Source organism: Heloderma suspectum, chromosome 5 (assembly GCF_057233095.1).
Source record: "Heloderma suspectum isolate Gila_16-S chromosome 5, 16-S_ref, whole genome shotgun sequence".
NCBI classification, from domain to species: domain Eukaryota; kingdom Metazoa; phylum Chordata; class Lepidosauria; order Squamata; family Helodermatidae; genus Heloderma; species Heloderma suspectum.
Window position 1 is genome coordinate 111218710 of NC_139462.1, and position 26840 is coordinate 111245549.

The 26840-nt window shown below is 42.3% G+C and overlaps 1 protein-coding gene across 3 annotated transcripts in view; it reads left to right on the forward strand.

The window, feature by feature from the left end:
* Positions 1-26601, forward strand: part of CCKAR (cholecystokinin A receptor) — a 38323-nt gene extending 11722 nt beyond the window's left edge. Inside the window, exons 3-6 of one of the 3 annotated variants that reach the window (XM_084856976.1) lie at positions 13736-13786; positions 15988-16249; positions 19172-19299; positions 22164-25788. In XM_084856976.1, the coding sequence (XP_084713102.1) occupies positions 13736-13786; positions 15988-16249; positions 19172-19299; positions 22164-22681 (959 nt within the window). In that variant the 3' untranslated portion in view covers positions 22682-25788. Of the gene's footprint in view, positions 1-13735; positions 13787-15987; positions 16250-19171; positions 19300-22163 lie in introns of all 3 variants that reach the window. The other 2 variants (XM_084856977.1, XM_084856978.1) reach the window with 2 other exon arrangements.
* The last annotated feature ends 239 nt before the right edge of the window (positions 26602-26840 follow it).

Below are 26840 nucleotides of genomic sequence, written 5' to 3' on the forward strand. Positions count from 1 at the left end.
CATGGATAGATCTATTCTCAGGGATAGATCTATGTCTTATTTTCACCATTTCAGACTGCAGGAGAGAGCTCACAAGATGGAATGCTCCTCTATAGGAGGGGAAAACCCTCCACAGAAAATAAAAAGTCAAGATTCTGGTTTACCCTTCTCTATGCTATTTTTCTATGTGTAGGAAGGATTGGTTCCCCCTAAAGAGCGGGGGGGGGGGGAGGGAATAATGGAATTTTATCATGCAAGTCCCCACCGACACTCAGAAGTAGAGTCTGAGTTTACTGTGGTCTCAGTGGGAACATGCCCTAAGGGATGTAACCAAACTGTTCTCAAGGGTCAGGGTTGAGGAACAGCATGTTTTAAAGGACAGTTCTAATTTCTGTAATCTTCCCCTAGAGGAAATGCATGAAAACATTAATGTAGCCAAGTGTCTGGTTCTTCTCAGATACTTATTTTCAGTACCACATGGAGCCAGTCCAGGGGGTACTTGACAGTGGGCCCCTGCTGGGATGCGAGTCCTTGGCAGGTGCCTGACCATGCCTATATTTGATGCCAGCTCTGATTATTCTCATACGCTCTAATACGTAGTAAATGCCAATGTCCTTGTGCTGTCCTATACCTCAAAGATATAGTGGTGTTCTGCTTTTTTCTTTTCTTAAATTGTGGTGTTCAGTTGTGTAATTGTGGTGTACCACAACTGTAATTGTGGTGTTCTGCTTTTTTCTTTTCTTAAAGAAAGGAAGGAAGAATCTTGTTTGATCTTGACATTGTTTCACTGGCATTTTTGAAAACACTTCTCAATATACACAATCCCAGACACATGCATAAGGTAGTAATCCTGACTGAAATTACTAGGATTTACTTCTAATTAATGTTTTCCCCTTCATGGATGACTGCCTTGTTGTGGCGAAGGGGCTTGCATAACTCAGTGAAGCCATAAGCCATGCCGTGCAGGGCCACCCAAGACGGACAGGTCATGGTGGAGAGTTCTGACAAAATGTGGTCCACTGGAGAAGGAAATGGCAACCCACTCCAGTATTCTTGCCAAGAAAACCCCATGGAACATATCACAAGGCTAAAAGATATGATGCTGGAAGATGAGCCCCTCAGTTCGGAAGGTGTCCAATATACTACTGGGGAAGAGCAGAGGGAATTTCCAAGTAGCACCAGAAAGAGTGAAGCGGCTGGGCCAAAGCCGAAAGGACACTCAGCTGTGGATGTGTCTGGTGGTGAAAAGAAAGTCCGATGCTGTAAAGAACAATATTGTTTAGGAACCTGGAATGTAAGATCAATGAATCAAGGTAAGCTGGAGGTGGTCAAACATGAGATGGCAAGATTGAACATCGACATCTTGGGAATCAGTGAACTAAACTGGACAAGCATGGGCAAATTTAATTCAGGTGACCATTATATCTACTACTGTGGGCAAGAATCCCTTAGAAAAAATGGAGTAGCACTCATAGTCAGTAAAAGGGTGGGAAAAGCAGTTGTTGTTCAGTCGTTCAGTCGTGTCCCACTCTTCGTGACCCCATGGACCATAGCACACCAGGCCTTCCTGTCCTCCACTCTCTCCCGGAGTGTGCTCAAGTTCATATTCATTGCATCGGTGATGCTATCTAGCCGTCTCATCCTCTGTCGTCCCCTTCTCCTTTTGCCTTCAATCTTTCCCAGCATCAGGGTCTTTTCTAGGGAGTTTTCTCTTTGCATTAGGTGGCCAAAATATTTGAGCTTCAGCTTCAGTATCTGTCCTTCCAATGAGCACTCAGGGTTGATTTCCTTTAGGATTGACTGATTTGACCTCCTTGCAATCCAGGGGACTCGTAAGAGTCTTCTCCAGCACCACAGTTCGAAAGCATCAATTCTTCAGTGCTCAGCCTTCCTTATAGTCCAGCTCTCACAGCCATTACGTAACTACTGGGAAAACCATAGCTTTCATTATAAGGACCTTTGTCGGCAAGGTGATGTCTCTGCTTCATACTATGCTATCTAGGTTTGCCATAGCTTTCCTCCCAAGGAGTAAGCGTCTTTTAATTTCTATATGCCAGGAAGTGATGGGGCCAGATGCCATGATCTTCGTTTTGTTAATGTTGAGTTTCAAACCAGCTTTTGCACTCTCCACTTTCATCCTCAACAAGAGGCTCTTTAGATCCTCTTTGCTTTCTGCCATTAGGGTGGTATCGTCTGCGTATCTGAGGTTGTTGATAATTCTCTGGGCAATCTTAATTCCGACCTGTCATTCATCCAACCCAGCATTTCTCATGATGTACTCTGCTTCAGCAAAGCAGATCGTTACCTTGTCGTGGTGCTGGAGCTTGAGCACCTCAATGACATCATGAGCTAATCTGTGAAGGGACACCCAAGACGGGAAGGTCATGGCAGAGAGGTCAGACTAAATATGATCCCTGGGGAAAGAAACAGCAACCCACCCCAGTATTCTTGCCATGAAAACTAAATGGATCAGTACAACCAGAGATATGTCGGTATACCATCGGAAGATGGGACTCCCAGGTTGGAAGATGGTCAAAATGCTACTGGGGAGGAACAGCGGATAAGTTCAACTAGCCCCAGATGTGATGACGCAGCTAGCTCAAAGCTGAAAGGACAGCTAGCAGCCGATGGTGCTGGTGGTGAACGATGAATCCGAAGTTCTAAAGATCAACACACCATAGGAACCTGGAATGTAAGATCTATGAGCCAGGGCAAATTGGATGTGGTTATTGGGGAGATGATAATAGAATAGGAAGGACAAGAGGCCTCTTCCAGAAAATTAGCAACATCGGAGGTAAATTCCAGGCAAAAATGGGTATGATCAAAAATAAAGATGGCAAGGACCTAACAGAAGCAGAAGAGATCAAGAAAAGGTGGCAAGAATATATGGAAGGTCTGTATAGGAAGGATAATAATATCAGGGATAGATTTGACAATGTGGTCAGTGAGCTAGAGCCAGACATCCTGAAGAGTGACTTCAACTAAGAAGGATTGCTAATAACAAGGCAGCAGGAGATGACGGTATCCCAGCTGAACTGTTTAAAATCTTGCAAGATGATGCTGTCAAGGTGATGCATGCCATATGCCAGCAAATTTGGAAAACACAAGAATGGCCAACAGACTAGAAAAAATCAACTTATATCCCCATACCAAAAAAGGGAAGCACCAAAGAATGTTCAAACTATCGAACAGTGGCACTTATTTCACATGCCAGTAAGGTAATGCTCAAGATCTTGCAAGGTAGATTCCATCAATTCATGGAACGAGAATTGCCAGATGTACAAGCTGGGTTTCAAAAAGGCAGAGGAACTAGAGACCAAATTGCCAATATCCGCTGGATAATGGAGAAAGCCAGGGAGTTTCAGAAAAACATCTATTTCTGTTTTATTGACTATTCTAAAGCCTTTGACTGTGTGGATCATAACGAATTGTGGCAAGTTCTTGGTGGTATGGGGATACCAAGTCATCTTGTCTGCCTCCTGAGGAATCTGTATAATGATCAAGTAGCAATGGTAAGAACAGACCACGGAACAACAGACTGGTTTAAGATTGGGAAAGGAGTATGGCAGGGTTGTATACTCTCACCCTACCTATTCAACCTGTATGCAGAACACATCATGCGACGTGCTGGGCTTGATGAAGCCAAGGCTGGAGTTAAAATCGCTGGAAGAAACATTAACAATCTCAGATATGCAGATGATACCACTTTGATGGCTGAAAGCGAGGAGGAGTGAGGAACCTCATGACGCAGGTGAAAGAAGAAAGTGCAAAAGCTGGGTTGCAGTTAAACCTCAAAAAAACCAAGATTATGGCAACCAGCTCGATTGATAACTGGCAAATAGAGGGAGAAAACATGGAGGCAGTGACAGACTTTGTCTTTCTAGGCGCAAAGATTACTGCAGACGCTGACTCCAGCCAGGAAATCAGAAGACGTTTACTTCTTGGGAGGACAGCAATGACAAATCTTGATAAAATAATGAAGAGCAGAGACATCACACTGACAACAAAGGTCCACATAGTTAAAGCAATGGTATTCCCCGTAGTAACCTATGGTTGCGAGAGCTGGACCATAAGGAAGGCTGAGCGAAGGAAGATAGATGCTTTTGAACTGTGGTGCTGGAGGAAAATTCTGAGAGTGCCTTGGACTGCAAGAAGATCAAACCAGTCCATACTCCAGGAAAGAAAGCCAGACTGCTCACTTGAGGGAATGATTGCTCAGCTCCAGGTCTTGTTTTTACTGCCTGTATAGAGCTTCTCCATCTTTGGCTGCAAAGTACATAAACAATCTGATTTCGATATTGACCATCTGGTGATGTCCATGTACAATCTAAAAAATGATAGAATGATCTCAGTACGAATCCAAGGCAAACCATTCAACATCACAGTAATTTAAGTCTATGCCCCAACCACTGAGGCTGAAAAAGCTGAGGTTGATCGGTTCTATGAAGACCTACAACACTTTCTAGAACTAACACCAAAAAAAGATGTCCTCTTCATCATAGGGCATTGGAATGCTAAAGTAGGAAGTCAAGAAATCATTGGGATAACAGGCAAGCATGGCCTTGGTGTACAAAATGAAGCAGGATAAAGGCTAATAGAGTCTTGACAAAAGAACACGCTGATAATAGCAAACACTCTTTTCCAACAGCACAAGAGGCGACTCTACACATGGACATCACCAAATGGTCAATATTGAAATCAGATTGATTATGTCCTTTGCAGCCAAAGATGGAGAAGCTCTATACAGGCAGTAAAAACAAGACCTGGAGCTGACTGTGGCTCAGATCATGAGCTTCTTATCGCAAAATTCCGGCTTAAATTGAAGAATGTCGGGCAAACCACTAAACCATTCAGATATGACCTAATCATATCCCTTATGAATATACAGTGGAGGTGAGGAATAGATTTCAGGGATTAGACCTGATAGACAGAGTGCCTGAGGAACTATGGATGGAGGTCCGTAACATTGTTCAGGAGGCAGCAACTCAATCCATCCCAAAGAAAAAGAAATGCAAGAAAGCAAAGTGGCTGTCTGATGAGGCTTTACAAGTAGCTGAGGAAAGAAGGGAAGCGAAAAGCAAGGGAGAAAGGGGAAGATATATCCATCTGGATGCAGATTTCCAGAGAATAGCAAGAAGAGACAAGAAGGCCTTCTTAAATGAGCAATGCAAAGAAATCAAGGAAAACAATAGAATGGGAAAGACTAGAGATCTCTTTAAGGAAATTGGAGATCTCAAGGGAACCTTTTGTGCAAAGACAGGCATGATAAAGGACAAAGAAGGCAGGGACCTAACAAAAGCAGATGAGATTAAGAAGAGGTGGAAAGAATACACAGAAGAACTATACAGGAAAGATCTGAATGTCCCTGATAGCTATGATAGTGCAGTCACTGAACTTGAGCCAGACATCCTAGAGAGTGAAGTCGTGGGCCTTAGGAAGCATTACTAACAACAAAGCTAGCGGAGATGACAGTATTCCAGCTGAGCTATTTAAGATCCTAAAAGATGATGCTGTTAAAGTGCTGCACTCAATATGCCAACACATTTGGAACACTCAACAGTGGCCACAGGACTGGAAAAGGTCAGTTTACATTCCAATTCCAAAGAAGGGCAATGTCAAAGAGTGTTCAAACTACCATACAATTGCACTCATTTCATATGCCAGCAAGGTGATGCTCAAAATCCTACAAGCTAGGCTTCAGCAGTATGTGAGCCGAGAACTACCGGAAGTACAAGCTGGGTTTCGAAGAGGCAGAGGAACTAGAGATCAAATCACCAACGTTCGCTGGATCATGGAGAAAGCAAGAGAATTCCAGAAAAACATCTATTTCTGCTTCATTGACTACGCTAAAGCCTTTGATTGTGTGGATCACAACAAACTGTGGCAAATTCTTAAAGAGATGGGAGTACTATACCACCTTACCTGTCTCCTGAGAAACCTGTACGAGGGTCAAGAAGCAACAGTAAGAACCGGACATGGAACAACTGATTGGTTCAAAATTGGGAAAGGAGTATGACAAGGCTGTATATTGTCGCCCTGCTTATTTAACTTATATGCAGAGTACATCATGAGAAATGCCGGGTTGGATGAATCAGAGGTCGGAATTAAGATTGCCCAGAGAATTATCAACAACCTCAGATACGCAGACGATACCACCCTAATGGCAGAAAGCGAAGAGGATCTAAACAGCCTCTTGTTGAGGGTGAAAGTGGAGAGTGCAAAAGCTGGTTTGAAACTCAACATTAAAAAAAACTAAGATCATGGCATCTGGCCCCATCACTTCCTGGCATATAGAAGGGGAAGAAATGGAAGCAGTGACAGATTTTATTTTCTTGGGCTCCAAGATCACCGCAGACGGTGACTGTAGCCATGAAATTAAAAGACGCTTGCTCCTTGGGAGGAAAGCTATGGCAAACCTAGACAGCATAGTAAGAAGCAGAGACATCACCTTGCCGACAAAGGTCCGTCTAATCAAAGCTCTGGTTTTCCCAGCAGTAACGTATGGCTGTGAGAGCTGGACTATAAGGAAGGCTGAGCGCCAAAGAATTGATGCTTTCGAATTGTGGTGCTGGAGAAGTCCTGGACTGCAAGGAGGTGAAATCAGTCAATCCTAAAGGAAATCAACCCTGACTGCTGATTAGAAGGACAGATACTGAAGCTGAAGCTCAAATATTTGGGCCACCTAATGCGAAGAGAAAACTCCCTGGAAAAGACCCTGATGCTGGGAAAGATTGAAGGCAAAAGAAGAAGGGGACAGCAGAGGATGAGATGGCTAGATAGCATCACCAATGCAATGAATATGAACTTGAGCACGCTCCGGGAGAGAGCGCAGGACAGGAAGGTCTGGCGTGCTATGGTCCATGGGGTCACAAAGAGTCGGACACGACTGAACAACAACAATGTGTTTAGCTTCAGGATACTGATTTGATGCACCACTATTCTCACTAGACAGTATGTATTTTGTAAGGATAATAGAGCTTGATGGAAGCATTTCTAGGACTCTGAAGGATTAATTCAGTTTTTACTGTCTATTGTTCATAAACACAAGCATGTTTCATACATAGGTATGGGTATGTTCCTATAGTAGACTTGCTAATTGGTTTCTGAACTGTTTGTATGGAAAACGTTGCCTCAATATATTTTTTAAAAAGAAAAAAACAGGCAAAAGTTGAATTTTGGAAAACATTTGGCAAATTGTTCCTTAAATGAGAATGTCTGCTATACTGAGCAGCCTGCGTCCTTGAAAAACTGTGATAAAAATAAGAGTCAAAGTTCAATTTTAAGAAAATGGGAAACAGTTTTTGATTAGATAATCAATAAATCAGTGAAGTATAAAAGTGACAGTCTCCAAGCTAGAGTTGATTGCAGATATAAAATCAGAAGAAGAGTGAAAGCTTGTCTTTTTTCCTTGGTGACTACCATCATAAAGACATTTCAAGGGAGTATATCAATGTGACATTTACAATAGCATCAATACCATTGGGAATTTATTATGCAAGAGAAACCATATAGTTGGTGAAAGATACAACAAGTCACAAAAGATGCGTTCTTCAAGACCTTGATTGTCACTTAAATTTCCTTTTATAAAATACAGTATGTCATCATGGGCTTTGGTAAATCACACTTTTCTCAGATAAGTTTTACATTTGCTACCACATTACTGAAACTGTATTGTGAGAATAAAATTGAGAGAAAATTAATCAAACACAAGAGAGATCTGTGATAGAATACGGGGGCATTAAAAAAAATACAAGCCTTTCTTTGCACCTTTGAGAACTAGAAAAACTAAGAACAGGAGATACATTCTGGGCATTCGGTCAATAGAAGCTGGACATCTGGGTTCTATGGTGTTTGGTCTGACCAGGGTTATGAATTTTATTAAATGTTAGCCTCAGTTGTCTAACATTTAAAAATAAATGTTAGACTCAGTTTGCCATTTTGTTAGTCCAGATTGCTCCAGCATTAACAGACAAAATGTACAGACAAAAATCTTTAAACTGCACCATGAAGATGTCTTAACCCCAGGACAGGGAAATAATCAAGGGCCTCCTGAAGAAATGTATCAGCCCCAGAGTGACCTGTTCCATTTCAGTGAGGCCTCCCTGCTGTAAACCTGAAATAACAGTGATGAATCTACAAGGTTACATATTTGACTGATTCTAATTTTCTGCTCTGTTAGATACATATTTTAGCTGAATTATACAAGTATGCATCTGGAGAGTTACAGTGGTAAATCAGACCACCTGTCCAAACTATATTGATTCCTTCCTTATAAATAAGATGGAAAAGTTCATTTAGTTTTGAAGGCCATTTGTTGCCTTTTCATGAGCATTAATGTGTGTGAGTGCTGTAACCTATGGATTATCTGTCCCAAGAATCAGAAGTAAGATTTTATCATTGTTTAATAAATTAGAACATTCTAAAGTTTCAGCAACAAATTAATTGTTCCCAGTGTACCATTCAAAAACATTATTACCGATGTACATTTTTATAATTCACTACATTTTCTCAAGGTACTTTGTTTTCAGTTTCTGCCTAGCCATTGCAAATTTTACTACTTTGTACATAAACTCTTATTTCAGGTTTACACCTGGGAGGCCTCACTGAAATGGAACAGGTCACTCATTCTGAGGCTGATATGTTTCTTCCAATTAGACAGTAGATAAACAATTGTCCAGTTTAGACTCACTAACAGTTTCTCTATAAAAGTCTTTATTAATTCAGCACATATAATACAGCAAAGTACACAGTGACAAATGGTGCTCGAAGTGGGTTGGAATGCTGCGGGATGCCATCCTACCTCTTTTCAGGTGGACCTATAACCATACTTGTCAGGTGGACATCACTAGCCTAACCATTCAACCTCCTGTTTTGTTCCACTTTGAAACCACCCTACTTCCTTCAAAACCACCCTACTTCCTTATTTCTGGCAACAAACATTCTCAGTTGCCTGGGCTCCACAGATACTTAAATGTTGTTCTCTTGGAATGTTCTGGTAATGCCCCTCAACATATGGAGATGGCTTTGTTCTGAATCTTAGTACCAAAAAATGGCTGATGATGCCTGGTCATGAAAATAATTCCCTAGCACAAGGGTAGGCAACCTGGTGCCCTTCAGATATTTTGGACTACAATGCCCATAATTCCCAGCCAGCATGGCCAATGATCAGGAAAAATATGGGAAATAGTCCATAACATCTGGAGGGCACCAGGTTGTCTACCCCTGCTCTACAGCATGGGTGGCTTTGATCAACTGGACATGGTGACAACAGTGAGGTTCGAATTGTCTCCATCTTCAAATTAGAAAAATGCTCCCTCATCCCTTGTTGTTGTTGTTGTTATTAAACTACCCTTGTGTCTTAGATTCCTGGGATTGATATAGGATGCCTGGTGTTTTTTCTCTTGTTAAATTATCCAGTTATTCTTAGGTTTATTCTTTTCTTGTTCCAAGATGCATTATCCTATTAATGTGTTCTTATTCACTGTAAGCAGTTTACAATAATACATGAAAGATGACATAAGACTAGAGCATTGAACATGAATCCTACCACCATGCTAATACATGCTGATAAAGCACCACTAAAGGCCTTAATTATTATTATTATTTTTACCTCATGGTGTTTCCAATTGTTCTGCCTCTATCAGTCCCAAGATGTCAGTCCCAAAAATTAACTAGGGAAAATCTTTCCATACATAGAGACGGGGAAATCACATTTCCCCCATTGCTTCTTATGAAATCAATACCTTTCGAGGATCTCATTGCTTTCAACTTTGCTGAGGTTAGAGGGCAAGTCCATTTACCTCTTTGTGACCTCAAATAATGGAAATGACTTCACTGAGTAACCTTAAATAACTGAAACCACTAATTTGTTCAATAACCTGCTCATCAAATGACCATTTATGATACATAGGGCAGTTCCTGAAAACAAGCTTAGTTTAGTATAGTTGACATTTAGCAGTTCTCTTTGACAGATCACCCCATAATCTCTCCATAGCCATCTAAAACCTACTTGACTAGAGGACAACAGCACAACAAAATCATCAGCATATAACTTATGTTTATTTTGTAAAACAAAACTCACCTGTGAATATAGGTAGCGTTTTGTCATTCTGGAATCAAATAGTTTAATAGAAACAGCTGGCCATTCCACATCTAATTCTTGTGTCTGTCTGTATAGAGTTTTCTAATTGAGGAAAAAATCATCTGTTGCTGTTTGTTCACTATAACTTTGACCACAGTTTATCCCAGTTAATCCTGTCAGATTGACAAAAGCTACATCTAATTGCTTCTTTGAACCTTAAGTGTATTTGTGAATCAAGAGGCCAAAGGCAAAACACTTGTTCTTCCCACTCTTTAAATTCTACCTGCTCCTCTGAGATATTGTTTGAAGAGGCCTATCCTTCCAGTTTATGATGTAAGGAACAGGCCTAAAGTTTTGAGGGAATGCCCAATTAGCTGGTTTGGGCAGTAGTTTAGGGTTGGGCCTGTTTTGCTTCCATTTCTGAATATTGGGACTGTGATTCACACCTCCCTCCCTGCAGAAATCTTACCCTCCATTTTTATATGTGAAAACAATTTTGTTTGAATGGGTGCCAACCAATAGGCATTATTCTAAAAGATCTCAGCAAGCAGAATCTCTTTTCCAGGAGGTTTGTTAGAAAGCAGTCTTTGGATTAATCCTTTAACATCAGAAGACATTATGGATGACCGTGGGTTAGTCTCTATCAATTCTGGAAATTTAATTTGGAGGTGTAAACCCAATACTTGATGTGTCCCCATAGTTAAAGACTTGTTGGAAGTAGGCTTTCCACCTTTCCAACATTATTTTGGCATCCAGATCCAGTACTCAAATTATGAGGGAAATATAGGGATCCTTAATGAAATCAACAATCCCCATGTCGGATTTCCCCCAATTTTAGACAACCATCCCGCCCCCCCCCCCACACACACACACCATGACTCCTCAGTAGTTTCAGCACTGCATCCAACCCAACTTACACTGCCTTTGATCTATGTGCCACAAAGTTTCAAATTTTTCTTATGTCCCTGTCCATAGCACTAGCTATGAAGCTGATCCTTGTAGATTGCCAGTCCTGTTGCCAATCATTCTCTGCTTCTCTCTTTGGTATTATCTCTGCATAAAGGATCTGAAAATATGAAATCCCCCCACAGTGAAACTTCTTTGGTCCATGTCTCCTGTAAACAGATAATATAATAAACAACAACAGCAACCTTTATTCATATTGTGTTTCCTCCAATATTCTATTCTATTATTTTAATTGCAGCAGCTAAGGCTTCAATATTAGTCAGTAATTAATATTGCCCCCCTTTTCACCACTGCCATCATGCCTTTTGGGCCTCATGGCTCTGTGTACCAGTCTTGATCCTTCTGTATCCTGTTTGATTGGCTCTTCTGCTGATTTTAGTTTTAAGTTGCCCCAGAATTTTAATTGTATTTGGGTCAGTCAGACAAGACAGGACCTCATTCATCCTAGGATCTTTGCAGACATTCAGATGTCAGGGGTCCCCACTTAACAAATTGCTTCTTCCAAAGCTCTCATGCCATATTCTTCTGGGTTAATAACAGCTCTGCGGTACACCTTTCACAGCTGGAAAAGTGGTATTTAATCTCAGTCATCTGCTTCCACAACTAGATTAATCCCATGCTTCTTTTCACCTTGTTTTTTCCTCCTCCTCCTCCTCCTCCTCCTCCTCCTCCTCCTCTTCTTCTTTTTCTTCTTCTTCTTTTGTCAACCAGCGAAGGCACATGCTCTTGGGGAGATAAATAATGTGAAATACAATGGCTCAAACACAATGAGCCTTGTTAAAACAGGGCAAGAAGTTCATGCCCATGACTTTAAAGGAATTATCTTGCATTATCTGTGTGTTGTTTCCCTTGCTCTCTGCATTTTCCTTGCCCATATCATGTATCTGAGCAATTTTCTTAGCTATAGGCTTAGCTGTTGAATTTACACCTGGGTTCTTGACCCTATTACTAGAGATAATCTTCTCCTTCCTTTGATGTTTATTATGGTGGATATCAGGGTACTGGACCATTTCTTAAGTTTCTACAACTTGATAAGAAAGTGAACCTGGGATCAGACTGAAGCTCCATCTAGTCCTGTCTTCCCCAACCTGGTGCCCTCCAGATGTGTTGGACTGCAACTCCCATCATTCTAAGACAGCATAGCTGTCTGGGAATTATGGGAATTACAGTCCAACATATCTGGAGTGCACCAGTTTGGGGAAGACAGGATTAGTCCATCATCCTGTGTCACATGGTGGCAAACCAGATGCTTCTAGGAAACCCTCAAGCAAGGCTTGAGGGCAACAGCTGTTTGCTTTCCATCAATGGATGTTCAGTGGCATAGTGCTTTCAAACATGGAAACACCTTTTACTGTCATAATGAATACCCATTGACACATGGGTCCTCCAAGGTTGTGTGCCTAATACTTTTTTTTAATGCCATCAAAACCAATGTCTGTCATCACTTCCTGCACCATGAAATCCATATATTAATTATGCATTGTGTGAAGGAGTTTTCTTTTGTCTATCCTGAATCAACTGAAATTTACTGATTGATACCCAATTGTATGAGAGAGGGAGAAAATGCCTTGCTATCTACTTTCTCAACATCACACATAATTTAATAAACCTCTGTCATGTCCCCCCTCCAACTTTTTTTCTAAACTCAAAAGACCCACATGCATTAGTTTTTCCTTACACCAAGCATGCTCCATTTTTTGCAATATATAACAAGCCAGGTTTTGTTAAAAGCATGCCTAATTACAGAAAGAATTCCCTTATCTTTTCTGACATGATTTTGATGCTACTTTATCCCCTAGATTTAGAACATTTGAGTAGTGGAAGCTTTTTGCGAGGGCCCTTTCACTGGCAGTTAAAATGTCCAATTAGGCGCAATCCTAATACAACAACATCCCAGGGACCTCAGGAAATATTGGATCTTCACCTCTGAGTTCAGAGACAGGGGTCTAACCTTGAAGAGGGAAATCTGACCTTGGAGGGGGAAGACCGACTTCAGATCCTGTTCCCTGCCCCCACGGAAAGGTCCATGCCCCTCATCCTTCTGCTGTTGGGAGTTCTGATATTGAAGAGTGGGAAAGCGGGTAGGATCAGGGTGTGGTGTGGGTGGTGCAGGCAAAGCTTAGGATCCAAAGGATCCAAAGACCTCTTCGCCCTTAACTGCACCCCACCATGGGGGACTATTTAGAACAGCCCTAGAGCAGGGGGGGGGATCTCCACCAGTGATTTACTCCAAGCTGGCTACGTTTGGAGGTCATTAGGGATACATGACGTTGTGACCATCCAGCAGCCACCCAGAGCTTATCAGGGGAAAAAATTGATTTCCTGAGACTGCTTAAAGTCTGATTCTTTTCCTTAAGTCAGGTTCTCCACGGTATAATTGTTATGTGCCCCAACCCCTGCATTTACCTCAGGTTTGCTAGCCCTGCCCAGGGGTGTGCCTTTCACTGTGACCCCAGTCAAGGGGTGTTTCCTGTCCCTGTGTTTCCCAGCACAAACTAAGTAGTGTCTACTCAGAAGTAACTCCCAGTTTGGTCAATGAGCCTTGTCCCCTGAATGTGCACACCAGCATTTACAGGGATCTCCCTCAATGGAAATAGCAGATTTTAAAGCACTAATTCTCTGAGGCTGTAAAGCGCTTTACGGTAGCTGCAATTTTCCAGTGTTTGGTTGATCGCCTTCGGAAGTAACTAATTCACGCCTTCATTACAGATGCTACGCACTTTCGGGTTAAAATGTTCCTTTGTTCCTGCGCAGCATCAGGTTAGAAAGGGGGCTGGTTCCCCATCCCTTTGTTTCCTTTCCCTGTCTTTCCCAGCACAAACTTATATGTGTCTACTCAGAAGTAACTCCCATTGTGGTCAATGAGGCTTGTTCCTGAAATGTGCACTTCTGAAGTTACTGAGATTCCCATGAATCAGAATAACGCATTTCGAGAGCCTTAATGTCAAAGCTCTGAAGTGTTGATTGATTGCAGCAGGGCAATGAGAGCACTGTGTTCCTATAATGATTGTTTATTTAAGGAAGTTATGCAGAGGGAGGGAAGGAGTTTGTTTGCAGCTAGGGCAGCTTCAAGGCGGGGGGAAAACTGTGTTCCTGTGATGATTGTTGCTTTAAGGAAGGAAGTAATGTGGTAGGGGGCGGGGGAGAAGGAGAGTGATTTTTGTCAAGACACAGGAGGAAACCTTAGGATTTTATCAAAGGAGAAGGGAGGGGGAGAGCCTGGATGGGGGGCAGCCTCTCTTATTGGTTGAGCAGCCCCTGCCAGTCAGATGACATTCACTCCAACCCCCTCCCACCCAGAAGTATGTTCTGTGAAGTGACTTACTGGTGTGGTGCACTAGCGTGTAGAGCCCTGCACAGACACAAGCACACCAAAGCCGATCCCTTGAAAAAATCCACGTAATCCTCCATTTGCTTCTCCTTCCGTTTTCGTGGAGAAACCCCCACTGGTCTAAATGAGTTCCCTGATAGGAAGGAAATAGTTCAAGGGTGGGGGTTGGAATCAGAGGAAGAGCAGTGCTCTTCTCTCCCTTCCACCCTGCCAGCAGGAGCTCAGCAGAGCTTTGGAAATGTGGGAGCTCTTTGACTGAACTGTTGGAATGCCCTGTTGGTGAACTAAGAACTTAGGGATTGAGAGTTACTATTAGTTAAAATCTGTCTGACATCTTCCACCTCTATAAGCAACTTCTGTACTGACTTTCCAGTCAAAACACAATGTGTTGTTAACATCTCGTATGAATTATTATTATACTTGTCCCTCTAAGCAGGATTTGCCAGAGGAGAAACACTGATGTTGCTTAAAAGCAAGGCATCATTCAGGGATTGCATTCCTAAAATGGAATCAGTCACAGCAGTAACTGGATCAATTGCTATTGACCTCAAGCCATAAAAGGAATTTGCCCAGTAGTTTATTAGCAATGGATATTATCTCAGCAAGATTCAGAAAATTCCGTCATTAAGGCTTGCTTGTGGTTGGCAGAAAATCTTTAGCCTGGATAAACCTCCCCCCCCCCCACCACCATTTTTTGTGTCATCTAGTAAGTACCATATTGCAGGAATAAATATTCTCCAGGTGTTAACACACAATGCTAAATTTTAAAGAATAAAATTCAGCCAACACCAACCCAGTGATGGAGTAGCAGTATATTAACAAGATTTGTAACTCCACTGTTGTGTAGTAATTGCAAGTATTATTTTAGCCGCCCACACCCACACTCATATTTCCTCATATATCCAAAATACCCACAATAGGGCAAACTGACCTGTGATCTACATTCAAATCTCGTCAACAAGGAATGCAACGTGGAACCACAGCCTTAGATGGAAACAGCCCCCTGTGCTATCCTTGAGGATCTGTAAACTAGTGCTTTCCTGCACTCCCTAATGGACCTGTGTACACTTGGACGCTGTTCTTCAGAGCATACCAAGGGCGTCGCCTCTGGCTCTCACTGTTGCTAATGAGACTAAACCTGATAGGCCCAGCCTGTTTGGAACAACTGAATCTAGCTATAGAGGCCAGGATTGTATCTTGGGCTGGAGATGGAATGGCCATGCAATGTTAACTAGTGCTAGCTGGCTGGTGGCAGAGTGGTGTAGTAGTTATAGTGTTGGACTGGGACTGAGGAGACCCGAGTTTAAGTCCCCACTCAGCCATGAATCTCACTGGGTGATGTTGGGCCTGTCACTGACACTCAGCCTAAATTACCTCACATGATTGTTGTGAGGACAAAAGGTAGAGGAGGAGGATCATGTACATGGGCTCCCTGTAGGAAAAGGTGGAATATAAATGTAATAAATAAAAATAAGGTGGACTGTCCTGCCAGGATGAGGTTTTAGGAGGATTTGCCTCTCCTCTCTTGGTTACTGGTCTCATTTCTACAGTCTACAAAGATGCAACCACTTTTTGAAATAAGAGACAACCATTTACTTTCTCTGCTCTCCCCCCCCCCCCCCCCGTATAGGTGTCTCAGTCAGCGTATCAACGTTCAGCCTGGTTGCAATATCTTTAGAGAGATACAGTGCCATTTGCAAACCTTTGCAGTCTCGGGTCTGGCAAACAAAATCGCATGCCTTGAAAGTGATTGCCACAACCTGGTGCGTCTCCTTTACCATCATGACACCATACCCAATTTATAGCACATTGGTACCATTTACAACACCCCACAACAGCACTGCGAACATGTGTCGCCTCCAGTGGCCAAGCAAAGTGGTGCAGCAGTCTTGGTAAGAACATGTTGACTGTGTGTGTGTGTGTTTATAATGTTAGGAAATGGGATTAGATGCCATTAGAGCTGTTACATTTTAATCTGCCAAATTATGGATGGTCTAGCAATTCACCTTGTCAGTGGGGCAAAATAAGTATGGTATCTAGGGGGTTATTGTAGCCAGTTATAAACATGATTGATATCTTGACTGTATTAGCAATCAAGCAATAACCATGATCATGGTGATGTAGTGATGCAGGACACAATCCAATCCTTCTCCCATACACAGCTCCCAGAGCTGAAGATGTGGGATGGGACGCTTACAGGGATCAGCCAAGCCTTTTCCCTCTCTCCCTCTTCCAATTGGGCTGACGCATGCACATTAGAGCACCCCAACCATTACTTGCTGCAGAAGAGTGATAAATTCCTCCCATATGTAGTCCATGGTCTGGACACAGGTAGCCTGTATGCACAGGTCTGAGAAGGAGCAAAGCCTCTGCATATACATATGGGAGATGTATACAGGTCTCCTATAGCAATGGTTGGTGTGCAGCACTGTGCAAGGGCTCTGAGTAAAGGAGGATGAAGGTCAAAGGGCTCCCTTAAATCATATGGGGTCCCTTTCCACATGTGCACTTCTGGGAGCTAAATATGTGGGAAAGTATGGATCTCACGTTCATAGCTGCTTTACAATTAATAAGAGGGGTGCTACATCAGGTTTCCATGAGAGGGTGCAAGATTCACAGCAAGGGGCTCATGTCTGTGTGTGTGTGTGTGTGTGTATATATATGTACACACACACACACGCACACACGCACACGCACTAAGAGGTTAGATCAGGCTGAAGAAGGCAGGTGAAAGTCTTCCTCTGCCACCCAAGAGTCGGAGGTGGAAAGATAGTATCATCATTATCCAAGGTGTGCATACTTGCTCCACTAATGTCTGTATTCAAACAGGTTTTGCAGGTTTTAGTAGCACTTCATAAACCTGAAAGACCTGGTTGACTAGAGACAATAGTGGGACTGAAGAAGCTAGCATTCATGGCCCAGGCAATGATGGGTCTATTATACCACCTTCAACTCTATTAAAAATGTCTGCTTCTCTTCAGCCTGAGTGTGCAAACCCTGACCAACGATGGCACTATGGATCTTTTCACACATGAAGCAGTGGCAAACCTGACTTTGACACTGTATGTGTACTTGATAGGAAACAACAACCAGTCCCAACTCCCTATTGAGTGTATGACACATGTATTTGCAAACACAAAATTGCACCTACCTCATTCACGCTTTACATTTCCAAGTTACAAATAAAATAGAGTAAACCATGCTGGTCTATATGAAAAATTCCAAAATCCACTGACAGGCAATACCTTTATTAGGACCAATCAAATATGAACAAAATTGTGGGCAGAATCTCTCTCCAGATCTCTTCATCAAGTAAGATGTTACAAAAAAATGGGGGAAGAGAAGGAAAAAAGGTGGATAATGTTAAAGTCCAGAAGTCTGCATGGTCAGAGTCTTAAGGCAGAATGCAGGAAGAGTGAAAAGGACTTAAATGGATCTGGCTGTACTGGGTGTTATGGAGGTTTCAGGTTATACCTAGGACCATTGGGACAAACAAACCTGGAGCCAATTGACATGTGTAATTTACTGCAGAGAGAAAGAGTTTCAGGGTCATTCAGGACACATGACGTTGTGGACACCCTGCAGCCATCCCGCCACTTCACCCTCTAAAATGCACATGTTCTGAAAGTCATTTTAGTGTGCACTTTACCTTAAATGCAGCTCCTGCGTGCGTCAGCTGCAGTGCGCCCCATTCACCCGAATTAAATCCGGCATGCTTGGCATGCCTAGGGGTGTGTCTGTGCATGGCTGTGCCTGGTCAGGAGAGAGGGATTGGGATAATAGCCCGCTAGGTCTACTCACGTGTAAGGAGCAGAGGCGAGAAGGGCCACCAAAGGGGGCTTACTCACATGTAAGGAGTGCCGCAAGGAGCTGCTGTTCTGCCGTAGCCTGCCCTCCCCACCGCCTTTGTAGCTGCGCCCCACCCGCATAGGGCTGCTTTCCTGTTAGAGGCTTGGCCCATTCATAGAATGCAGTCTGTTTTCTCCATTCATAAATGCACAGTTTTAATCTTTATTCTTTCACAATATCCCAGCAGTGGATGAGAGGGGAGAGGTGTGGGGTTAAACTACAGGGACTTAGTTCAGCACTTCCAAACTTCCCTGAGCAGGGGAGCCGGGACGGGGACCAAGCCTCTCATTTGCTCAGCAACATCTACGTGTTTGATGATGTTCAGTGCAAGTGGCCAGACTCTGCCCACACGACCCCAAAGTAAGGAGAACTGATGTGCTGTCTGTCCTGTGAAAGCACATTTTAAGGTACTCCACTTTTCTGGCTATGTGTGTCCCGCATGGACCAAAGCCTATTTCATCAAGATCATTGAACATGAAAGTGCTTCACATCCCGTTGCCGTGTAAATCCAGCCATGTAATGGCTGAAGGTACATTAGAGCATACTTGGATGGGAGGAGAATGTGTGATTTGGCCCTGTTATTCCACTTTCTGGTGTCTTCAAAACTGTTACCTTTCTGCAGCCCCCAGTGGGTTTGTGAATTACTGAACACTACACACTGATTTGAGCAGCTAAGAAAATGAAATAAAAGGGGTAGGATCCAGACATCCTACTGAAAGTACAATACTCCCCTTCCAGGTTTCAGAACAAATACCTTGAAATGTCTACTGTGAAATCTGATAGGCAATACATTCTAATCTCCCACTGTTACTTTCTCTTCCACTGTGAATTATAATAAATGTCATACTCAACAAAAAAATAAAATTGGGGAAATAAGGAGACAATTTTCTGAGAATCAAGCAGAATGAGAGGCTGGTAAGAATATGTAACTTCTCTGATCTAAATATTACTTGTGACTTTTACAGGTACATCTTCCAGTTGCTCATTCTTTTCCTTATCCCAGGGATTGTAATGATGATTGCATATGGCTTAATCTCCTTGGAGCTCTACAGAGGAATCAAATTTGATGTCAATCAGAGAAAGTCTTCACGAGGTAATCTTGATGATTGAACCCACTCTCTTTCTTTCATTCGTAATGGTTTCATATGTGAAAATGTGATCAACGGAAGTTATTCAGGCTAAAAGTCCACATCAGACAGACCAATCTCAACCATCATAGAATAATCTTGCAATTGTTTCCAGCTTAGTGATCATTCTTAGGAAGATTATTTGTAAAGAATGATTGTAGTCATTATTCCTAACATACACTGTTATCTAGCTGGACCACCGTGGATCTTTTCCTCTGGCATTTTTATTCAGTTGTAACGACAACAGATACAACCTACGTATGAATTTACAAGTGTATTCAGAGGTCAGTGGTAGAACAAGCCTACTGCTATAAGCTTCTTCTGCCTTTTCACAATTCATCTATAACTCATAAACATGTAATATTCAATTCTGAGACAACGGTTAATGAGTCATATAGTTATAAGGCATTATGTTTTAAAACATCCTAATAACAGAGATCACAGACCAACTGCAATAATGGGAACACATGGGGGTGCTTACAGGGGACAATTGATTTGTGGGAGGGTGTTTAATTCTTTTCTTTTCTTCTGATTTCCCCTGGCAAATGTCCTCCCCAAGCTGTTTTCCTCTCAACCAGGCTTTCTTCCAGATTGGGGATCTGGCTAGGGGGAAAAATCCATTAAAATGGCTGGAGAGCTCATACAGGGAAGAATGAACTGGTATGGGTTAAGAACCTGCTCCTGCCTACCGATACTCTCTCGTTAGTGCCCCCAGCAACCCACACATTAGTGTTATAAGGGAAGCAGTAAAGATTTGGAAACACCATATTTTCCTTATAACGTAACAGCTGGCTCAGTCTTCCCCAAGCTGGTTCCCTCCAGATGTGTTGGGCTGCAACTCCCATAATTCCCAGCCAGTCATCTGGACCACCTGGTGGAAGGCTGATCTTGTCCCACTGACATCAAGTTAGTGACATCAAGGGCCAGCACCAAGGGCATCCTTGCCCACTGACAAGAGACCCATGGAGTTGTTTCTCCTCTTCACCATTGCAACCTGCTTGTTCACCTGACTCACTCTGGCCCAGACAACAGTGGTGGTGGTGGTGGTAAGGAGGAGAAGGAGGAGATGCCACTGGCTACTTGCTCATTGGCTCTCTGCCTGTCAAGCAAGGAAGTGGTAACCATGCTGGGAAGGAGAAGCAATAGCAGCTGGTGACAATGGCAGTGAGCAGGTAGACTCACTGTGGGAGGGGGCCCACTGAAAATGTCTTGAGGGTCCTCAAAACCTGGAGCTGGCACTGCAGACATCAGCCAGTGAAGTCAGGGGATTTAAATTTCCAGTCTCATTAATTAAAGTTATAAGCTACTTAAATAAAACCACACCCAGCAACAACAACTTCTGTGGATCCAAAGTTGTTGGGACTCAGTTAATGCTCAATTGGCAAGGAATTATCAATAGCATGCATATGCTGTGGCCAGAATCATATTGCTATTCTTGGGAGCCGGGGGTTATTATAGGACAACCCATAACATGTGACACTGGATGCGCAATCCTGTGGCCGCTAGACAGCAGCTAAACGGCCATAGGATTGTTCAGTTTTCGGAAACCGACATCGGAGCCCACACTCTGAGGTCAGTTCCCAGAAAACTGCCTCCCCGCCCCTCATAGGCAGCGCAGATTGTCCTCAGGCTCTGCTCTCAGAAGAGCAGTGTGGAGCAGGGCAAAAGGTGGCATTCCTGCGGGCATAGAGGGGCAGGGAGTGCAGAAGTGCTGGTACAATGCTTCCTATGCATCGTCCGGCCTCCCCCAGCCCCCACCCCAATACGAAGTCCCGTGGCTTAGTCAGCCCAAATTGGCCATCTAGCCATGAATACAAGGCAGCTGAAGTGTGGAGGAGAAGATCCCTTCCACGCTCCGCCCGCCCTGTATTGGATAGGCAGCCACCTATCCTGATAGGATTGCTCCCTCCAGCAATGGGTCCATGGACCCATATCTCCATGGAGCTCCTACGAACTAATCTTACTGTAGTCCCAGATGCTCTGTAAAAGGATTTTCTGTTGGAAAAGGATCTTGGGTTGAAATCTGCTTCCACCAGCCCAGTTGTACAAGCCTAAAACTGGATCCAACCTCTTGTGTTTAAAGTTGTATACAAACAGAACAGTAGATCTTCCAAAGGAAAAAAAAAAAGTTTTCTGTTATACTACATATGTCTGGTGGGCTCAAAATTGCACATACATGAGGTCCAAATGTGCTAGTTAGTGAATGGCCATGGTACTGTAATCACTGAGCATGTTATTTCTGTGGATGGATTGCTTTAATATGCCATGAATATGCCATTGATGGAAAGTGACGTCTCCATATTGGAACATTTTTGTTTAACCAAGACTTTCACTGTTATAGTATTTCCTTGTGTTGACATCTACACCATTATCTTAAATTCACACTAAGAATAATTTATAATTTATATCTCTCAGCATTGGGCTTATGTGATACTATTGACTTCAGCTTTCCAGAACCTAGTAATATTTTAACAAGGATCCAAGAACAGACTTAGACTGTATACCAGAAAACAGAGACCGGTCCTCAGAAGGTGGGTAATTCTTACCCATACACATTCTAAAAGTCAACCTTTTGGGGTGCAAGATCGAAGTTTGCCTCCCATTTCAGTTCAGAAATGTGTGTGCTTCAGGTATCAGAAGCTTGTTGAGAAACACTGCACTAGCCTGATCTCACAGAGTATTGTTTAACATATAATTTTGCAGTTATTGATATATACCTTTTAGCAGCCCAAGGGGGAGTTTTGTGCCCTCGTAATACTTTTACATGTTGGAAAAGCTTTGTTCAGGCATGGTAGATCATTGTGTGATCACTGCTACTCTGTGTGAACAGAAAGGAAAATTAGCACAACCAGCAGCAAATACGAAGATGGAGATGGATGCTATCTGCAGAAAAGCAAGAAGAAAAAGATGCCACTTCAACAACTTTCAGCAAATAACGGCAACACCATCAACCGGCCTAGAAGCAGCTACTCCACTGCTAACTTGATGGCCAAGAAGCTGGTCATCAGAATGCTGATAGTGATTGTGATCTTATTCTTCATTTGCTGGACTCCAGTTTTCAGTGTCAATACCTGGCGTGCCTTTGACACCCCATCAGCAAACCTACTTCTGTCAGGAGCCCCCATCTCTTTCATACATTTGCTGTCCTACACATCTGCCTGTGTGAATCCCATTATCTACTGCTTCATGAACAAGCGCTTCCGCATGGGATTTCTGGCGACTTTCACCTGCTGTGCCAAGCAAAACCGTCCAGTGGTCAGAGCAGAGATGGCAGACGATGAGGAAGGGAAGACCACAGGAGCATCCCTTTCCAGGTACTCTTACATGAATGTGTCTGCTCCTCCATGAACATGTCCAGTCAGGGGTGGAGTGGGAATCAAGCATTTAATCTCCTGCTATCACCCTGACATGCCTAACCCCTCTAACATGGCTTTGTATGAACATATTTCAGTAAAGTGGGTGTGTGTAGGAGTAGGAGATGAACAATACAATAATTTATCAAAGGTCTCCCATCAGACAGAAATACATTTCAGCTTTGAATCTCAAAGAAGAAAGAGGATATCTCAGGTAGAAAAGGTCAGTGATGATAGCGGTGAAATTTTGTATAGCTCATCCACACACATACACCTGCCAAAAAAACTAGTAACTACAGTCAGTAAATGGTAAATGCTTTTCTCAAGAAGTCACCTCATATTTTCCAGTTCAAAATTGTTTTGTTTATACAATAAGATCCTTCAAAGACCAATCCACAAGTCCTGGTTTGTAATGTCATATTCTATGACAAAATATCTATAGGATGAAATAAAAAAATACATGGGCTGTTTTCTTTTATAGTCAGTTTTGTTGCCAGGCATCAGTGCCTTGAAATTATCAGCTTGGAAAACAATGAGAGAGAGAGAGAGAGCGAGAGAGAGAGAGAGAGAGAACTGATAAAGATCAGAAAGCTAATAAGGATAAGGATTCAAAGCAGCAAAGACTTGTATGTCATTGTCTGAGGAATGAACAATCGAGCCTGTAGGCTTTGACAATAGATATATCACACTCCTTCTCCAAGCACTTCCATATAACAGAAGTGTTATTTTTCGCTGTGACCATTTTATATAATATAGATTCAAAACACAGAGTAAGGGATTGTCTGTTGTTGTTTATGGTGGCCTCTACCAGTTCAGGTCAGATCAAGGTTTCATATACTCCAGTGCCCTGTTTATAACAGTGCCAATCAGATGCTTTGCTTTACAGGAGCCCCCAAACAGTCCAAGAAGGCAACAGCCCTCTCCCGCTTCATTGAGCAAGCTTATGTGGTTAGATCTACACAATGAACAGAGAGAGAGAGAGAAAGAGAGATGGAGGAAGGGGAATTGCTGGTGCTAAATAAGAAAATGGGAGTGCACTTCGGATCTGACAAACTGTGACCCTTTTCTGTCTTTTTAAATGGGTGGAGGTTTGACATGGGCAATGGTGTATTGGGAAAGTGAATCAATTACCCTTCTGGGGGGCACCATTTTATGACCCCAATTATTAATTTCAATCAATATTTTAATTAATCCTAAAACAACTTCCATAATTTTTCTTTACGAGAGGCATAGTGTCTTAACACCATTATGCTATAATGGCTAGTGTTTTGTTTGTTTTCAAACAATTGAAAATCATCCCTTTCCAATCATCACCATTAACCATGGCTGGGATCCAGATTTATGCTGGATTAACTGCACTCGTGGAAGTTGACTTCACCCCCTCCTTCCCACGGCAGCCCCTCCAGCCCACTGAAAATACTACACAGAGATTCAGAAGATCCTATGGAATACGGTAAGCTGTGATGTGGAGAGGAGGGGGTATCCCTAAAAATCAGACAAGAGGAACCTTCTGCAAATGGAGCCCTTCCTCTTGCAGAAGGCAGTTCCTAGATACAATCCTATGTTGCTAAAAAGGCAGTACCTGAATGATTTTTAAAATCACTTAAAAAGAAATTAGCATAATTATATGATAGTGTTATAGAACTACAACACCCTAATGTAAAAATTAGCATTATGGTATTATAGCACAATATGATGTTATTTTTAGAACAAAATTATAGCCAGAAAAAGCATTTTAGCACTAATTAAAAGAGCAACTTAAACAATTTAATGGGGGGTCATAAAATGGCACCCATCACAAGAGTTAGGGGATACTTCCAGAGAAGAGTTAGGGGGTACTTCCTAGTGCTACTCATCAAAAGCCATTGTACAGCTATTTCTTCTTTTCCTCCCTAATGGATTATTTGTGGGACAGAAAAAAATTAAAGAAGCAGTGGGAAAACGAGGCTGGCTACAAAATGAAGACAGTGTCATCTTGTAAAATTTCCTGAATGAGATAGGGTAATTGCAAGATAAAAGCTCATATGAAGCACCCATAGTGGACATGTGATAAGCTTCAAATGGCTCTATCCACAGCAGCTACGTCCTGGCCACTGGCATGGATGGAACATTGTGGGACATACACATAGAAAAAGCACAATACTCCCAATAATGTGGAAAGTCAATTGCAATTCTGCTCATAGCTTACAATGGAAGAGCAATAATTGTGTAGTATTAGGAGTTGCCCAAGTAGAAGCAGCCTAGGGCCACTGTCTGGAAAAGAGAGAAGCCCTAATATACAGATGTTGGCCATCCTACTCTAGTAGAAATATTGGTTTGGGTGGATATATTCTTGCTGGATGGGTGTTACCAATGAAAAGGAGGCTCAGCAAAGGTAGAAGATAGTACTTCATCACATAATGCTATGGAAGTCACTACCACACACCACTAATTTAAATGGCTTTAGAAGGGATTAGGAAAATCCATGGAAACTGGCATAGTTAATAGCTGCTGTAGACCCAAAGTTCAGAAATATATTCCTGAAGCAGATGGGGGGGGGGGCTGCAGGGGGTATCACTGGAAATTGCATTCCTTCCTGTTCCACTGATGGAAGCCTTCTGTCAGCTGAGGGAACCTAGTTGGATTTCACCCAATTAGTTCAACATACACATAGCACTAATTATATGAAGGAAAGCAAAAAAGTGTCATACAGTGGAAGCCATGAGAAGTTTGAAACCAATTCTGAAAAGCCATGGATACACATGGAGACTGCAAGATGTTTCTTGTTCTTTTTCGATGTACATTATTGTGTATGTGTTTATATAAATATACAGCTGACCATGGATTGTGTATTTATCTTAAATATGTTTCTTAAATAATTATTTTAGTCTGTTTTAAGTATTCTGTGTTTTGGATATGTTGGGTAACTTCAGACCATATTCTTCATTCTCCTGAACAAGGCAAAAAAGGACATTACATGATTTTTTCTAAACATATGTATTTGTTTTATGAAAGATTGCTACTGAACATCCAGACATAAAGCTATGTAATTTTACTATGCTTACGTTCAGATTAATATGACTACAAATATATCGATTAAAAAGAAACATTGTTAAGAAATTTTTACCTTGCAATGTTACCTATTTTTCAATATACAAAGCCAGATGAAAAATACTCTGATTTTTTTTTTTACTCAGATCCAAGATCTTCATGCATTTCTTCCATGTATATGCTAAATATGCAAAGCAGCAGGATTGCACCTGCTGGCCATGCCCTTGACGTTCCATGTACTGACTCTGCCCCCAGCATCTAGAGATTGAGCAGGCAGTCTGCAACAGGCCTGTAGCCGGGGGGTGGGGGGCTCGTCCAACCCCTACATTTTCTCTGTCCCCCTAATTTTTTTTTTACAATTTTATCTTTAGAAGGCCTGAAAACCATATGAACTGCCCCCCCAATCCCCCCCCCCAACTTTAGGCTGTCTACGGGCCTGGGCTGCAAAGAGGTACTTACGTATGCACATGTCTCTGCATATAGGCTCTGCAGGGGCCCCACATCGTATGGAGCACCTACATGTGTAGAACTGCATATGCATCAATGCCACTTTGGAGACATCCTCTTCAACACTTGGATGGTGGGTGAGGGGCCAGCAGGGTGTGCAATGTCAGGGGAGGAGCCAGGCGGTGCAGTCCTGCCCCTTCCACATGTATAGTTTAGTCATGGAAGAAAGACATGAAGCAAGCTGCTGTCAATTCATTTTGTGTTAACCTGGCTAGATTAGTTGTTACCTGGCACTCTGTGGTATAATATTATAACAGCCAATGTTTGCTTTGATGTTATGCTGAGATGCCATTTTGTTCTGCAATGTGCATTAGCTGTTGCATTTTTAATAACCAAATTTACACTAATCAAATAATATAAAATGATATGATTACCATGAAGGTGCATTCATTATGTGTTTTCTGGAACAATATAATGAATGTGATCATATAATCAGCATAATATTTGTTCTGTATTTGCTATGGTAGTTACAGGGGCACAGATACAAAGCACCAGATGCAATGTTTGTTTGTTTAAGAAAAATTATTCTAATATACTGGAGTCCTGAGGCCTACTGCACCAGGTAGCATTTTTACACCAGGCTTTTATTGCATGCTTGTGATTGGTCACTCACGGAA